The sequence below is a fragment of the Bombina bombina genome, chromosome 2, assembly GCF_027579735.1.
Source record: "Bombina bombina isolate aBomBom1 chromosome 2, aBomBom1.pri, whole genome shotgun sequence".
NCBI classification, from domain to species: domain Eukaryota; kingdom Metazoa; phylum Chordata; class Amphibia; order Anura; family Bombinatoridae; genus Bombina; species Bombina bombina.
Genome location: NC_069500.1, coordinates 164,653,042 through 164,666,583, shown reverse-complemented (window position 1 = coordinate 164,666,583; position 13,542 = coordinate 164,653,042). Strand labels below are relative to the sequence as shown.

Below are 13,542 nucleotides of genomic sequence, written 5' to 3'. Positions count from 1 at the left end.
GGGAAATTGATAGCTAGGCTAGTGTATTCAGTGTCCACTACAGTCCTGAAGGACTCATCTGATCTCTGCTGTAAGGACAGTACCCCAAAAAGCCCTTTTTAGGGCTAGAACATCAGTCTGCTTTTTTTTTTTTTTTTTTCCCTGTGTAATCTAAATGCAGCCTGCCTGCCAGCTCAGGCTCACAGCGTATACTGTGCCCACTTGCCCAGTGCCACCACTCATATCTGGTGTAACAGTAGTGTACATTTAAAAAAAAAAAAACCTTTTTTTAATTTGAAATAATAGCAGTCATTTTCCTTCACACGTGTGCATTTGAGGTCCTGCCAGGGCACAGTGTGACACCAGTGCAAGTCATATCTGCTAAAACAGTAGTGTACATTTAAAAAAAACAACAACCTTTTTTTAATTTGAAATAATAGCAGTCAGTTTCCTTCACACGTGTGCGTTTCAGGTCCTGCCAGGGCACAGTGTGACACCAGTGCAAGTCATATCTGCTAAAACAGTAGTGTACATTTAAAAAAAAAACAAAAAAAACTTTTTTTAATTTGAAATAATAGCAGTCAGTTTCCTTCACACGTGTGCGTTCCAGGTCCTGCCAGGGCACAGTGTCACACCAGTGCAAGTCATATCTGCTAAAACAGTAGTGTACATACATTTAAAAAAAAAACACCTTAAACACCTTTTTATTGTGAAATAATAGCAGTCAGTTTCCCTCACACGTGTGTGCTCCAGGTCCTGCCAGGGCACAGTGTCACACCAGTGCAAGTCATATCTACTAAAACAGTAGTGTACATACATTTAAAAAAAAAAACACAACCTTTTTTTACTGTGAAATAATAGCAGTCAGTTTCCCTCACACGTGTGCGTTCCAGGTCCTGCCAGGGCACAGTGTCACACCAGTGCAAGTCATATCTACTAAAACAGTAGTGTACATACATTTAAAAAAAAAAAACACAACCTTTTTTTACTGTGAAATAATAGCAGTCAGTTTCCCTCACACGTGTGCGCTCCAGGTCCTGCCAGGGCACAGTGTCACACCAGTGCAAGTCATATCTGCTAAAACAGTAGTGTACATTTAACCCTTTAACGACCGAGGACGTGCAGGGTACGTCCTCTTAAAAAAGTTACTTAACGACCAAGAACGTACCCTGCACGTCCTCGGTTTGGAAAGCAGCTGGAAGCGATCCTGATCACTTCCAGCTGCTTTCCGGTTATTGCAGGATGCCTCGATATCGAGGCATCCTGCAATAACAATTTTTGCCCCTCCGGTGCAGAGAGAGCCACTCTGTGGCCCTCTCTGCACCGGACATCGATGGCCGCATTCGTTGGTGGGTGGGAGCGTAAATGGGAGGTGGGTGGGCGGCCATCGATGGCTTCTTAGTCAGAGAGGGGGGCGGGATTGGAGGCGGGATCGCCGGGGGCGCGCACGGGCGCGCGCGCGTGCACAGGGGGCGGCGGGAGGGCGCGTGCACGGGGAGGGAGCGGGTGGGAACCGCTTACACTACAGAAACTATTTTGATATTATTGTAAAAAATAATAAAAAGCAAAACTAATGGAAATCATCTAAGGATCTGGGAGGGGGTGGGGATTGATCTGGGGGGGGGGGAGATCTACACTACAGAAAAAAACTAAAATAAATTGTAAAAAAACATTTTTATATGCAAACTGGGTACTGGCAGACAGCTGCCAGTACCCAAGATGGCCCCCAATAAGGCAGTGGGGGGGGGAGTAGAGAGCTGTTTTTGGGGGGATCAGAGAGGTTGGGGGGCTAAGGGGGATCCTACACAACAGCATATGTAAATATGCTTAAAAAAAAAAAAAAGTAAAAAAAAAAAACCTTTTATTTTAGTACTGGCAGACTTTCTGCCAGTACTTAAGATGGCGGGGACAATGGGGGGGTGGGGGAGGGAAGAGAGCTCTATGGGAGGGATCAGAGGGTCTGATGTGTCAGGTGGGAAGCTGATCTCTACACTAAAGCTAAAATTAACCCTGCAAGCTCCCTACAAGCTACCTAATTAACCCCTTCACTGCTGGGCATAATTCACGTTTTGTGCGCAGTGGCATTTAGCGGCCTTTTAATTACCAAAAAGCAACACCAAAGCCATATATGTCTGCTATTTCTGAACAAAGGGGATCCCAGAGAATCATTTACAACCATTTGTACCATAATTGCACAAGTTGTTTCTAAATAATTTCAGTGAGAAACCTAAAGTTTGTGAAAAAGTTGACTTTTTTTTAATTTAATCGTATTTGGCGGTGAAATGGTGGCCCGAAATATACCAAAATGGGCCTAGATCAATACTTGGGGTTGTCTACTACACTACACTAAAGCTAAAATTAACCCTACAAGCTCCCTACAAGTTCCCTAATTAACCCCTGCACTGCTGAGCATAATACACTTGTAGTGTGCAGCAGCATTTAGCGGACTTCTAATTACTTAAAAACAACGCCAAAGCGATATATGTCTGCTATTTCTGAACAAAGGGGATCCCAGAGAAGCATTTACAACCATTTGTGCCATAATTGCACAAAATGTTTGTTAATGATTTCAGTGAGAAACCTAAAATTTGGAAAAATGTTACTTTTTTTTTTATTTGATCGCATTTGGCGGTGAAATGGTGGCATGAAATATACCAAAATGGGCCTAGATCAATACTTTGGGATGTCTTCTAAAAAATATATATATATACATGTCAAGGGATATTCAGGGATTCCTGAAAGATATCAGTGTTCCAATGTAACTAGCGCTAATTTTGAAAAAAAGTGGTTTGGAAATAGCAAAGTGCTACTTATATTTATGGCCCTATAACTTGCAAAAAAAGCAAAGAACAGGTAAACATTGGGTATTTATAAACTCTGGACAAAATTTAGAAACTATTTAGCATGGGTGTTTTTTGGTGGTTGTAGATGTGTAACAGATTTTGGGGGTCAAAGTTAGAAAAAGTGTGTTTTTTTTCCATTTTTTCCTCATATTTTATAATTTTTTTTATAGTAAATTATAAGATATGATGAAAATAATGGTATCTTTAGAAGTCCATTAATGGTGAAAAAAAAGGTATATAATATGTGTGGGTACAGTAAAGTAAGTAAGAGGGAAATTACAGCTAAACACAAAGACCGCAAAAATGTAAAAATAGCCTTTGTCCCAAACGGACAGAAAATGGAAAAGTGCTGTGGTCATTAAGGGGTTAAAAAAAAAACCCCTTACACTACCTGAACGATACATCATACCTGATGTTTTAAAGCAAGTTATTCCAAACAATTTAGCAATGTTAGGTGATTTATGCCCTTTATGGATTAAAACCAGACTCTGCATCAACTATGTAATTTTCCATGGGAGTTTGCCATGGATCTCTGCATACCACAGTCCAGGTGTTAGTCCCCTTGAAACAACTTTTCCATCACTTTTGTGGCCAGAAAGAGTCCCTGTGGGTTTTAAAATTCGCCTGCCTATTGAAGTCTATGGCGGTTCGCCCGGTTCGCCAGTTCGCAAACTTTTGCCTAAGCTCGCGTTCGCCGTTCGCAAACGCAAAATTTTAGGTTCGCGACATCACTTATTAACATTATCATATACTGTGTGTGTGTATATATATATATATATATATATATATAAAATTAATAATAAAAATTTAATTTCTTTCTATGTGAAGTACACAGGAATTTAAAATATGAGTATTTACGCTTGAGCGAAGGCGCTAAATAGCACGCCACTTGTAATCTACCCCTTAATTTAATTTGAATGCCATAGAAATGAGTAAAGAATTTTGGAGCTGAATGGAAACTTTTTGTATTGCCAGCTTGCATGCATTGCAATGGTGGGCTTTGTGTTTTTAATACAAAGACTGCAGAAGCAGAATATACTTTCCTTCTAGACCTCAGGGTGATTCATCTTTTTTTAATCAAATGGTTAACCCTTTATGCACTATTTTGGTGGACTGTATTTATTCCTTCCTTAAAGATACACACTGCATTTCAGATAACAATATAGTTGATAAACCTGTCTGATGTTTCATATTTTTACTTTAATTTTCCCCCCTTACCTTCTTATTTCTTTTGTTGTGGCAGAAAATAAAAGTGTTATTTGTTTACAAATACATTGAATGTATTGTATTTGCATGAATCAAACAAAATGACAAGTTTTCTTGTGTGTGTGTATATGTATGTGTATGAATCGGCCCCAGAGTGTGTAGTGATACATACGGGCCAGCAGATCAACAGATCCGCTGCCCGCATGCAGTGAAGGCGAGCGGACAGCTTCCCAAGTTGAGAAGCTGTCCGCCCACCTTTTAATACATGGGGTCCTATGACTTGAAAGTAAACTGGTTTTGCTCTTGCATAAATATAATTTTACATGTTTTCATCTACTTAACGACAAAAGGCTCCAATGCACTTATATATATATGTAATACATATATAAACATATAAATACATATGTACACACATATATATATATATATATATATATATATACACATATCCATCTTTAGACATGTATATCTGTTTGTATCTCTATATTAAAGCCATTTAACTGCCTTTTTTTTTTTTAACCTGAGACTTCATATGTTTGAGCCCTTATAACTATTTTGTGCAATATTATTTTTTAAAATAATTTGTATTAGGTGGTGTTATTATAAGTGTAACTGTACTTTGCAATGTATTTTGATGTTTTTTGTGCAACTTTTTAAGTTTTGTGAAACTTTAACCAGAGCTCTGAAGTCGCGGTAATCATTGTAGCGTAAATTGTGATTGAGCTCACGTGATCGCTTTTACTTTCAACTCGTAATACAAGCGGTAAGTCTGTTGAGAGCAAACCCCAGCGATAAACCCCTTGTCGCTCGGGCACAAACTCCACTCATAATCTAGGCCATTATTATCAATTTATACCTGAAGTCAAATTTGATGTTAAGAAATACTTTATAATGGTGTATAATTTTACTTTCTCATGAAACCAACAAATAATTTACTGTTATGTTAGTTACTTTGAAAAATATAAAACAAGCACTTTTAGTTTTAAGGGCACAATGTCAGCACATCATATTCTTGTGACAGTCACTTTGCACATTAACACAGTGTGATCTGCTATTTAGCTGGGCAGGGAAATAAGGTTATAAAGTATACCAGTATATGTTTTATTAAAACACATTCTCCTGTTTTTTTCATACCCTATGAACATGATGTATGATAAACAACTTACTGCAAATCCCTGCAGAACCCTGTCCAGCACTATAGGTCAATGATTAGCTAATTTGTGTTTTTATATGATATAAAAATCCTCAAATGTATCAACTCAAATTATACAGGACAGAATAAGGACATATTACATTACACTACAAAAAGTTTGTTACAGTAAATATTTTATTTTCTTCAAATAGTGTACTTGTGTATGCAATAATACCTTTAAGATATATGACATTAACATATCATATGCGGTACATATTTTTTATTTATTCAGAACCCTTTCTGAAACTCCATACAATTCTGTGCTGAAAGCAAATAAATCAAGTGATTAATGGGTTTCCTGAACTGCAGTCAAGTGACAACATAATGACATTAAACCAAGCATACCTTGAGATAATAAGATCTTGTAATAACATCCATTTTCCTATGTCAAAAAATAAAATATAAATATATATACACACAAATATATATATATATACATATACACACACATGTATTTATTTATATATATTATATAGATATTATTTAATTCATCATAGTTTTTATATATTTACTTTGAAATCAGCATTTTAACAGTTAGAAGCATTCTTAACTTAAACTATTAATTGGAAAATATTTTATGTCTAATCGTATTCATATATAAAAGATGTTCAAATGTATATTGATATTCATGATTGCATTTACTATGTACTTAATAATTTATACGTTTGTTGTGAGCCTAATTATAATAAATATAACTATAAAAAAGTATGATTACAATGTGAACATTTTTATTATATATTAGACCATATGAGTTTTAGCAGTTCAATGCTTTCTCTTACCTGAGTGACCACATGTATCCATGTTTATAGGGAAAATAATTTCCTGGTTCGTTGCAGCAATATTTCAAGTCAACAAAACCACAGCAATAGATAAGATCTACTCCGTCTTCTTTTCTGGGACAGCCAAAAGTATCCACAAACGTGTTATTGGCTGTGTAGTAACTGGCACAAGTCTCAGCAAGGCTTCTTGTCATTCTGGGAGAGATAATGTGCAGATAACTGTGCTCTGTTGCTGTAAGCCTTCAGGTGAAGCACACTGCACACACTCCAGACCCCCTTTTATAGTTCCTTTTGACAAAAACAGTGCTGTTCTATTTTTATCTCTCTCACTTTACTTTGATTTCAAGGTTTAAAGGGAGGAAAAAAAAAGAAGAAATTTTGAAATCTGACTTAAAGTCGGCTCATTATTGCCACCCTTACTGTTGATTCCCTGTGTATTTTTATCATTTAACATATATATATATTTTATAATAGCACAGTTGTATTAATGATCTTATTGTCAGGTGAAAAGTTTATGCATAATGGTCCAGATTACAAGTGGTGTGCTATTTTTTTTCCCACTTACGCATTATCTGTGCTTGTTAGAATTTTAGCGAGGCTGGATTAGTGTGAGTATTACAAGTTAAAAGTAAAAAGTAAGCTCGCGAGTAAAAGACTCAGGCGCACTAACATCAGGACTTCTGGTATAGCTTGCACACTATCCCGACACTGTGATAGACCAACCAGAAGATGAGTTAGGAATACTTCAAATTACTATGTTCTTCACTAGAAGAAAATGTGCTATTTATTTTTAAATAGATATTATATATATATATATATATATTGTTTTGTAAAATATGTCTATACCTATATATCTATATGAATATAATATATACAGATAGAAATATTGATATATTATATAAACAGATAAATAGAAATATCTATTTAAAAATAAATAGAACAGTGAAGAACATAGGAATTTCAAGTATTTGTATTCAAAACACATTAAAAAATATTAAAAATGAATAAAAATTATATTGTATGTTTAAAGGTATTTAACTGGGATTAAAAGTGGAGCGCTAATTTAATGTGTGCCAGTAAACGGGCAAATCCACCCATTTACGGCGCACATTAAATAACCATACATTACAAGTGGTTGGTTAATGCTACCACAAGCTAGGGATAACAATTAGCGCTCTGAAAATTAACCAGATGTCAAACCTCTGGTTAATTTTAAAAATGTCCCCCCAATTCCCCCCCAAATTAAATGTGTTTCCTTTATAAAAAATAAAAATGTAGCATCTTTACTTTTTTTTTTTTAATAAATAACTGCATAAAGCAGGTTTAAGGGGTTAAAGTGTGCGAATATGGGGTGTTAGAAAAAAAATGGCACTGAAAAACATAATTTATGTAAGAACTTACCTGATAAATTCATTTCTTTCATATTAGCAAGAGTCCATGAGCTAGTGACGTATGGGATATACATTCCTACCAGGAGGGGCAAAGTTTCCCAAACCTCAAAATGCCTACAAATACACCCCTTACCACACCCACAAATCAGTTTAACGAATAGCCAAGAAGTGGGGTGATAAGAAAAAAGTGCGAAAGCATATAAAATAAGGAATTTGAATAATTGTGCTTTATACAAAAAAATCATAACCACCACAAAAAAGGGCGGGCCTCATGGACTATTGCTAATATGAAAGAAATGAATTTATCAGGTAAGTTCTTACATAAATTATGTTTTCTTTCATGTAATTAGCAAGAGTCCATGAGCTAGTGACGTATGGGATAATGACTACCCAAGATGTGGATCTTTCCACGCAAGAGTCACTAGAGAGGGAGGGATAAAATAAAGACAGCCAATTCCTGCTGAAAAATAATCCACACCCAAAATAAAGTTTAATGAAAAACATAAACAGAAGATTCAAACTGAAACCGCTGCCTGAAGTACTTTTCTACCAAAAACTGCTTCAGAAGAAGAAAATACATCAAAATGGTAGAATTTAGTAAAAGTATGCAAAGAGGACCAAGTTGCTGCTTTGCAAATCTGATCAACCGAAGCTTCATTCTTTAACGCCCAGGAAGTAGAAACTGACCTAGTAGAATGAGCTGTAATCCTTGAGGCGGAGTTTTACCCCGACTCGACATAGGCATTGATGAATTAAAGATTTCAACCAAGATGCCAAAGAAACGGCAGAAGCATTCAGGCCTGTTTCTAGAACCCGGAAAAGATAAACAAATAGACTAGAAGGTCTTTCGGAAAGACTTAGTAGCTTCAACATAATATTTCAAAGCTCTACAACATCCAAAGAATGCAACGATTTCTCCTTAGAATTCTGTAGGATTAGGGACATAAGTGAGGGAACCACAATTCTCTACTAATGTTGTTGGAATTCACAACCTTAGGTAAAATTCAAAAGAAGTTCGCAACACCCGCCTTATCCTGAAGAAAAATCAGGAAAAGTGACTCACAAGAAAGAGCAGATAATTCAGAGACTCTTCTGCAGAAGAGATCGCCAAAAGGAACCAAAACTTTCCAAGGAAAGTAATTTAATGTCCAATGAATGGGCGATGGGTTCAAACGGAGGAGCTTGAAGAGCCCCCAGAACCAAATTCAAACTCCAAGGAGGAGAAATTGACTTAATGACAGGGTTTTATTACGAACCAAAGCTTGTACAAAACAATTGAATATCAGGAAGATTAGCAATCTTTCTGTGAAAAAGAACAGAAAGAGCAGAGATTTGTCCTTTCAAAGAACTTGCGGATAAACCTTTATCTAAACCATCCTGAAGAAACTGTAAAATTCTCGGGAATTCTAAAAGAATGCCAAGAAAAATGATGAGAAAAGACACCAAGAAATATTAGTCCTTCCAGACTCTATAATATATCTCTAAGATACAGATTTACGAGCCTGTAACATAGTATTAAATCACAGAGTCAGAGAAACCTCTTTGACCAAGAATCAGCGGTTCAATCTCCATACCTGTTAAATTTAAGGATTTGAGATCCTGATGGAAAAAAAGGACCTTGCGACAGAAGGTATGGTCCTTAGCGAAGAGTCCACGGATGGCTAAGAGGCCATCCGGACAAGATCCGCATACCAAAACCTGTGAGGCCATGCTGGAGCTACCAGCAGAACAAACGAGCATTCCTTCAGAATCTTGGAGATTACTCTTGGAAGAAGAACTAGAGGCGGAAAGATATAGGCAGGATGATACTTCCAAGGAATGATTGTGACTGAAGGGAATGATTGTGACTGAAGGTTTCGACAAGCTGAAATCAATTTTAGACGTCTCTTGTCTGTCAAAGACAGAGTCATGGACACTGAATCTATCTGGAAACCCAGAAAGGTTACCCTTGTCTGAGGAGTCAATGAACTTTTTAGTGAATTGATCCTCCAACCATGATCTTGAAGAAACAACACAAGTCGATTCGTATGAGATTCTGCTAAATGTAAAGACTGAGCAAGTACCAAGATATCGTCCAAATAAGGAAATACCACAATACCCTGTTCTCTGATTACAGACAGAAGGGCACCGAGAACCTTTGTAAAAATTCTTGGAGCTGTAGCTAGGCCAAACGGCAGAGCCACAAACTGGTAATGCTTGTCCCAGAAAAGAGAATCTCAGGAACTGATTAATGATCTGGATGAATCGGAATATGGCAGTATAGCATCCTGTAAATCTATTGTGGACATATAATGCCCTTGTTGAACAAAAGGCAAGATAGTCCTTACAGTTACCATTTTGAACGTTGGTATCCTTACATAACGATTCAATATTTTTAGATCCAGAACTGGTCTGAAGAATTCTCCTTCTTTGGTACAATGAAGAGGATTCGAAAAAAACCCCCAGGCCCCCTGTTCCAGAACTGGAACTGCATAATTATTCCAGCCAACTCTAGATCTGAAACACATTTCAGGAAATGCTTGAGCTTTCACTGGATTTACTGGGACACGGGGAAAGAAAAAATCTCTTTGCAGGAGGTCTTATCTGAAACCAATTCTGTACCCTTCTGAAAAAATGTTCTCAATCCAAAGATTGTGAACAGAATTGATCCAAATTTTTTTGAAAAAACGTAACCAGCCCCCTACCAGCTGAGACTGGAATGAGGGCCGCACCTTTCATGTGGACTTAGAAGCTGGCTTTGCTTTTCTCTAGAAGCTTGGATTTATTCCAGACTGGAGATGGTTTCCAAACTGGAAACTGCCTGCTGAGGATGAAGGGATCAGGCTTTTGTTCTTTGATGAAACGAAAGGAACGAAAACGATTATTAGCCCTGTTTTACCCTTAGATTTTTATCCTGTGGTAAAAAAGTTCCTTTCCCACCGGTTAACCAGTTGAGATAAATAGAATCCAACTGAGAACCAAATAATTTGTTACCCTGGAAAGAAATGGAAAGTAGAGTCGGATTTAGAAGACATATCAGCATTCCAAGTTTTAAAGCCATAAAGCTCTTCTAGCTAAAATTGCTAGAGGACATAACCCTGACATCAACTCTGATAATATCAAAAAATGGCATCACATATAAAATTATTAGCATGTTGAAGAAGAATAATAATATTATGAGAATCATGATCTGTTACTTGTTGACGATAAGATTTCCAACCAAAAAGTTGAAGCTGCAGCAACATCAGCCAATGATATAGCAGGTCTAAGAAGATTACCTGAACACAGATAAGCTTTTCTTAGAAAGGATTCAATTTTCCTATCTAAAGGATCCTTAAAGGAAGTACCATCTGACGTAGGAATAGTAGTACGTTTAGCAAGGGTAGAAATAGCCCCATCAACTTTAGGGATTTTGTCCCAAAACTCTAATCTGTCGGACGGCACAGGATATAATTGCTTAAAACGTTTAGAAGGAGTAAATGAATTACCCAAATTATTCCATTCTCTGGAAATTACTTCAGAAATAGCACCAGGAACAGGAAAAAACTTCTGGAATAACCACAGGAGATTTAAAGACCTTGTCTAAACGTTTAGATTTAGTATCACGAGGACCAGAATCCTCAATTTCTAAAGCAATTAGTACTTCTTTAAGTAAAGAACGAATAAATTCCATTTTAAATAAATATGAAGATTTATCAGCATCAACCTCTGAGACAGAATCCTCTGAACCAGAAGAGTCAATAGAATCAGAATGATGATGTTCATTTAAAAATTCATCTGTATAAAGAGAAGTTTTAAAAGATTTTTTATGTTTACTAGAAGGAGGAATAACAGACATAGCCTTCTTGATGGATTCAGAAACAAAATCTCTTATGTTATCAGGAACATTCTGAACATTAGATGTTGATGGAACTGCAACAGGTAATGGTACATTACTAAAGGAAATATTATCTGCATTAACAAGTTTGTCATGACAATTAATACAAACAACATCTGGAGGAACAGCTACCAAAAGTTTACAGCATATACACTTAGCTTTGGTAGTTCCAGCACCAGACAGCGATTTTCCTGAAGTATCTTCTGACTCAGATGCAACGTGAGACATCTTGCAATATGTAAGAGAAAAAACAACATATAAAGCAAAATTGATCAAATTCCTTAAATCACAGTTTCAGGAATGGGAAATAATGCCAAGGAACAAGCTTCTAGCAACGAGAAGCAAAGAAAAATGAGACTTAAATAATGTGGAGACAAAAGCGACGCCCATATTTTTTTAGCGCCAAATAAGACTAAATGCTTTTGGCGCCAAAAATGACGCCACGTCCGGAACGCCGACATTTTTGGCGCAAAAGAACGTCAAAAATGACGCAACTTCCGGCGACACGTATGACGCCGGAAACAGAAAAGATTTTTTGCGCCAAAAAAGTCCGCGCCAAGAATGACGCAATAAAATGAAGCATTTTCAGCCTAACAGCCCACAGGGAAAAAAGTCAAATTTTTAAGGTAAGAAAAATAATTGATTCAAGTGCATTATCCCAAATATGAAACTGACTGTCTGAAAATAAGGAATGTTGAACATCCTGAGTCAAGGCAAATAAATGTTTGAATACATATATTTAGAACTTTATTAAAAAAGTGCCCAACCATAGCTTAGAGTGTCACAGAAAATAAGACTTACTTACCCCAGGACACTCATCTACATGTTTGTAGAAAGCCAAACCAGTACTGAACGAAAATCAGCAGAGGTAATGGTATATATATAAGAGTATATCGTCGATCTGAAAAGGGAGGTAAGAGATGAATCTCTACGACCGATAACAGAGAACCTATGAAATAGACCCCGTAGAAGGAGATCACTGCATTCAAATAGGCATTCAAAATAGGCAATACTCTCCTCACATCCCTCTGACATTCACTGCACGCTGGAGAGGAAAACCGGGCTCCAACCTGCTGCGGAGCGCATATCAACGTAGAATCTAGCACAAACTTACTTCACCACCTCCATAGGAGGCAAAGTTTGTAAAAACTGATTTGTGGGTGGTGGTGAGGGGTGTATTTGTAGGCATTTTGAGGTTTGGGAAACTTTGCCCCTCCTGGTAGGAATGTATATCCCATACGTCACTAGCTCATGGACTCTTGCTAATTACATGAAAGAAAGTGCCTTTACATTGCAGGCTATGGGGACTGTGTTGAAACTTGAAATTGAAATATATCTGTATATATGCTTATATGCATATATATTTATGTGTTAATATGTGTATATACACATTTAAACACACAAATATATATGTATACATACATATACATATATAATATCCTTTGCTGCCCATCTCTAGCCATGACTAAGTCGGTATGAGAATGAGGCTCCCTTTGGAGCCTAAGAAAGCGCGCTTGGTGAGTCGCAAAGCTTTCATGCAATTCGAATATGAGGTTCACGTTTGCATTGCGCTGTACTTATAAATACCAGTGGCACAAGGGGAGTGCAAATATTGCGCTCCGCCATATTATATATATATATATAGTATGTCAGGGAATTGCTCAAGATCTCTAATGAGGTTAAAAATTGGTATATGTAGCTATTTATGTACTTCAACTCACATTGATTATTGTGAGTGAAACAGGACTCTAATAACAAGTTATTTGGTAGGCAGGATTGTCAGCTGTATTAAGTTCATACAGTTCAGAGGAGAAATAGCTTTTACTATATACAACTATTAGATGTATTTGTGCAGACTAGATACACTTGATAATGCGCTTCAGATTTAAGAGTATAAACAGGATTTGAAATTACTCTCTGGAATACTTGCTATGGACAAGGCAAGAGTCTTATGGACAAGGCAAGAGACAAGTCTCAGTCTTATGTGATCTCTGAGAGGTAGGCAGAGACCAAAGGAGCAGCAGTGACTTGCGCTGCAGTGAGAGGACGGTATCCGGGTTAACGGCACAGAGCAAAAAATATACAAGGTAAATGTAAACTGATGTAAAGTCTTTGACACAATAGTATACTTGCGGTTCAGCTGTAGATAACTTTGCTCACAGATGGCTGTATCCAAGAGAGTCGTACGGGAGGTTCACGCAGCAGAGAGGCTTGTATGCAGCGGAACAGCTGCAATGGTAATTATCAGCGTTCAGTGTTAAGCTGACTCTCTAGCAAAGTAAAGGATTTGTTACAC

At 37.0% G+C, this 13,542-nt stretch overlaps 1 protein-coding gene across 1 annotated transcript in view; it reads right to left on the bottom strand.

Moving 5' to 3' along the window:
• Positions 1-6,225, bottom strand: part of SHISAL2B (shisa like 2B) — a 478,734-nt gene extending 472,509 nt beyond the window's left edge. Inside the window, exon 1 of the mRNA XM_053699696.1 lies at positions 6,000-6,225. Within this exon, the coding sequence (XP_053555671.1) occupies positions 6,000-6,193 (194 nt within the window). The 5' untranslated portion in view covers positions 6,194-6,225. The remainder of the gene's footprint in view (positions 1-5,999) is intronic.
• Between the last annotated feature and the right edge of the window lie 7,317 nt (positions 6,226-13,542).